The sequence below is a fragment of the Triticum dicoccoides genome, chromosome 1A, assembly GCF_002162155.2.
Source record: "Triticum dicoccoides isolate Atlit2015 ecotype Zavitan chromosome 1A, WEW_v2.0, whole genome shotgun sequence".
In the NCBI taxonomy this organism is placed as follows: domain Eukaryota; kingdom Viridiplantae; phylum Streptophyta; class Magnoliopsida; order Poales; family Poaceae; genus Triticum; species Triticum dicoccoides.
Window position 1 is genome coordinate 291,689,699 of NC_041380.1, and position 4,294 is coordinate 291,693,992.

A 4,294-nucleotide genomic window follows, 5' to 3' on the forward strand; every position below is an offset into this window, starting at 1 on the left:
TAGATTAAAATGTATTATTTGTTTTCTGAAAATCTGTTATTTGTTTCCTAAGATAAATTGAACCAATAAAAGGAATCGATTGATTTGCATAATTTAAGAAAGTTAGACTAAAATGTATTATTTGTTTTCTGAAAATGTATTATTTGTTTCCTAAGACAAATTGAACCGATAAAAGGAATCGATTAATTTGCATAATTTAAGGAAGTCAGATCCGTGATTTGTTATATGTTAGGAAAGTTCTGGTTGTAATAAAGAGTGGAGAGAAAAATAAACCGATGGACCAGGGTGGGAGGGGTGGTGGGAGGTGAGACGAAAAAACCCAGCGAAAATAAACCGCGGACAAGGGTGGGAGGGGGTGGTGGGAGGAGAGACGAAAAAATCAGGAAAAATAAACCGCGAAGACGATTCACCAACTTGTCCATTAGGAGTAGAGAAAAGGTAAAAATTTAGGAAAGTTAGGATTTTTGAACTGATTTCTATGCAAATGAGGTTTTATTGTTTGGTAATGTGATATCGGTACCTGCCCATTTGTGACGTGTCTGATTAGGAAATTTTGCAAATGTTAAGAAACTATTTATTAGGAGAAAAGTTGTGACGTGTCTGTTATTTGTTTTATAAAACAAATTTCACTAAGTTAGGAAAGTTAGATTAAAATGTATTATTTGTTTCCTGAAAATCTGTTATTTGTTTCCTAAGACAAATTGAACCAATAAAAAGAATTGATTGATTTGCATAATTTAAGAAAGTCAGATCCGTGATTTATTATACGTTAGGAAAGTTCTGGTTGTAATAAAGAGTGGAGAGAAAAATAAACTAATGGACCAGGGTGGGAGGGGGTGGTGGGAGGAGAGACGAAAAAACCCAGCAAAAATAAACCGTGGACAAGGGTGGGAGGAGAGACGAAAAAAAACCAGCAAAAATAAACCGCGAAGACGATTCACCAACTCGTTCATTACGAGTAGAGATACACGCTCCATATCTTTTATTGGTTGATATCTCAAAAAACAAAAAACAAGATGAAAGTTAATGCACTACGCTAAGTGTTTTGAAATTATTTGGTTTTCGTAAAATGATTTATACACCTAAACTGAGGAAGTAACATGATTAAAATGGTTAAGCATGCACATATGCGCAGCCTCACGTATGATTCTGCTAGTAAAATTCATGGTAAATATAGTAACAACACTAAAATGGTTACCGGGTGGATGCACACTAATTCACCAAGTAAAGTTCTTACTAAATAGTAAGAGTACCCACCCAATGAAACCCTAGCCTTTCCCCTTCCCGATCTCAAACGCGCCGCCGACGGCGTTCCCCACCCAGAACGAGATGGCGAGAGAGTCCACGGCTAGCGAAATCTTCCGCCGTCGCCTGATGATCGATGGTGTCGACCGGAAAGACGCCAAAGACAACCAGTCCGCGGCGCTGGATCACCTCCACGATTACTACAAGAAGGCGCTCCATCGACTACCGCCCAAGCTGATCCCGAGCCTCCTCGAGGCCGGCTTCAGCTTCGGTTTCCTCGACCCCGTCTCCAACATCATCGCCAACACCGTCTCCCAAGAGCTACAAAAGAGTAGGAAGAGGAAGAGATCACGGGCCGGCAGCTACACCAACACAAAGAAGGGGAAGGAAAAGAAGCATTCGCAGGGACTGAGGGACACGGCCATCTCCAAGATCATCAGAGAGTCTAGCAAAGACATCTTACTCGTACCCCGGTTCACCACACTCCGGAACAGCAGCATTGCTGCCCGATCTCTTGCCGGCCTCGTTACTTTCCTCATCTCCTACTTCCGCTACCTTACCACCTGTGATGCCCTCCGCTACCTGCGTTTGTCAGAAGCCGACCTTCTCGTCGCTGTGCGTCTCATCCACGAAGATCGTGACATCCACACCTTCACCATCCACGTCCCTACTGCAAAAATAGCTCTGCAATGTGCTGCCATCTCCGCGTTGCATCCCACTGTCGCCATATTGGTGTCTCGATCCTTCTCGCTGGCTTCCTGTGTGGACAAGGCCTCCAACCTTCTAGCGACACAGGACTGCATCAGCTATTCCAATATAATGGAACTCTCCAAGTTATTCACCTCCAGCAAGGATACGATAAACCAATTGAATCATGTACATCACGCAGTTTCAAAGATGCAACGCAGAAAAAGGAAGACTATTCTGGTTGAGCTTGGGCTAGAAATCTCTCTCAAGATGGTGCTTCTTGATCGAATCCATCTGTTCTACCTCAAGGCGATTTCCTGCATACCAAAGAATGACTTGTGCTCACGCCACCACCGTGGTCTCCTTAAGGCTGGCCACTGCTACGGTCCTTTCGATCCTGTGACCAACATCATCCTCAACACCATTTGGTATGACACCATGTTTCCTCCAAGTCAAAAGTTTGAGGTTGAAATGATCTGCACAAAGAGCCTCGCGCGCACCGAGTTCCTCTCCCTATGTGGTCTTGTTGGCTACATCTGTGCCTGCTTCCCTGCTTATTCTGTATATGAAGCTATGAAGTGCCTGCTTCTCTGCAACGCCAGAATTGATCGGGTCATTGATGAAACAGCAAAAGAACAAGGTCACGATGGACACATCCCTTTTTCTGAATCTTTTGCGTATGATACAGCAGCTCGCACAGCACGTCATCCCAGCCCTACTGCACTCGTAGAATTTGCAATGACACTGATGCCACAGGTAGGGAAAACCCTTCAGTCAACACTTGAGATTAAGCAGGTCCTCTCTTCCAGTGATGTTTGTGCGATATCTAGAACTTTTTCACAAACATTACCGCCTGCCAAATCTTTGGAGCCGGTTGAGAAATTGAGCGAGAATGCCTCCAAGATTATATCTGAGCACCAGGATAACTTTAAGGCTTGCCAGAGTATAATTGTCAAAAAAGCTGAAGCTGCATTACACAGATATGCAAAAAAGACGGCAAGTTTATTTTCTGTTTAGTAACTTTCTTTTACGCGCTACCACTTGCTCTTCCAGTCACCATTGTTGATTTTATCTTTCTTTGCCTGATTATAGGGACAGGAATACGAGCTTCATTTTATCTGTGATGTGAATTCTACAATACCTGAGCATGGCGCATGCTACTGCCCGCACAGCTACAAATACCCATTTGCTCACATGAATGTCTGGGCAAGACGAAGAGGTTCCCAGAACGTTGATCAAGTTCCAACGCTCTTCTTCATCCAGTTTAACAATAGGGATGAAGACATGGAAAGTGTGGCATTTTTGTGCTGTCCTATATTTGATCTATCAAAAGATGCTGGTATGCTCTGTGAAAAAGTCATATCTGCATGTATCAGTTTTCCTTTCATGACTACTTAGTAGGGGCTATCAACTTTACCATTCACATATGAATTTATAATCCTTTTAAATGATATTTGCAGTGCTGTGGACTATGCAACTAATCAGAACAAATGTATTTTACAAACTATACAATGAACTAGTAATTTAGCTTATTCTCCTCCTGTTGAATATCCATGTGTTTGCGGTAAATACCTAGTTATCCAGCTTTCTTCCACAGCATTTGAACTGAGTTTTGTAGATGTTTATCTTAAAGCCCATAATAATTCTCGAACTAGTTTGATGGATGCTGTTATGGAGTTTAGTGCGATCATATTTTCAACTTGTATTGAACTTCGGACATGCTATTAGCAGGGGATGTCCCACATGTAGAATAATGTTTCCTGGACGTTTTGACATATAACATGGTCGATTTTTAAGGAGTTCAAACCTTAATTTTTACGTACTCAAATGTTTCAAACAAAAAAAACCACATTTTTTACCTGGTGTAGAACTATGAGTTTGCACTTCAATTTATGTGTGTACTTCATTGTAGATTTTTTGTATCCTGTGATCGTCTGTTGTATATCTGTTGTAATATCTTCTCCTCCCCCTCTCATCATCCACCTCTTGTTGATTCTTCACACTTCCTACAAACCTGGCTAATGTCTGAACATGTCTCCCCCCTTTTGGTATTCTTGAGGTTTATTCGTTAAAGGTTTTACATAATGCAATAGCCCATGCACACTCCATCTGACATGTCAAGTATTAAGTTTCAGACACCAACCAATAGAACCAAAACTCTGAATCGATGCAAAAGGTTGGGCAATCCACATATATTTGAACACCCCCTCATTGTGCGGCTAAATAAGGCCTAAACATAGATAGAAAGAGGGCAAGGAAATTTTCTATTTATGAAGCTGTGTCTTGAACCCAAGACCTCTTAGCTTTGATACCATATTATTTTTAATGCACCAACCAGTAGAGCCAAAAGTCTGAATTGACA

General features: G+C 41.6%; 1 protein-coding gene across 9 annotated transcripts in view; it reads left to right on the forward strand.

Annotated features, from left to right (window-relative positions):
- Window positions 1–1,246: 1,246 nt before the first annotated feature.
- LOC119269316 overlaps window positions 1,247–4,294 on the forward strand; it is a 27,249-nt gene continuing 24,201 nt past the window's right edge. For 8 of the 9 annotated variants that reach the window (XM_037551140.1, XM_037551146.1, XM_037551155.1 and 5 more), the window contains exons 1-2: window positions 1,248–2,928; window positions 3,025–3,271. In XM_037551140.1, coding sequence (XP_037407037.1) covers window positions 1,330–2,928; window positions 3,025–3,271 — 1,846 coding nt within the window. In that variant the 5' untranslated portion in view covers window positions 1,248–1,329. Of the gene's footprint in view, window positions 2,929–3,024; window positions 3,272–4,294 lie in introns of all 9 variants that reach the window. The other variant, XM_037551115.1, reaches the window with a different exon arrangement.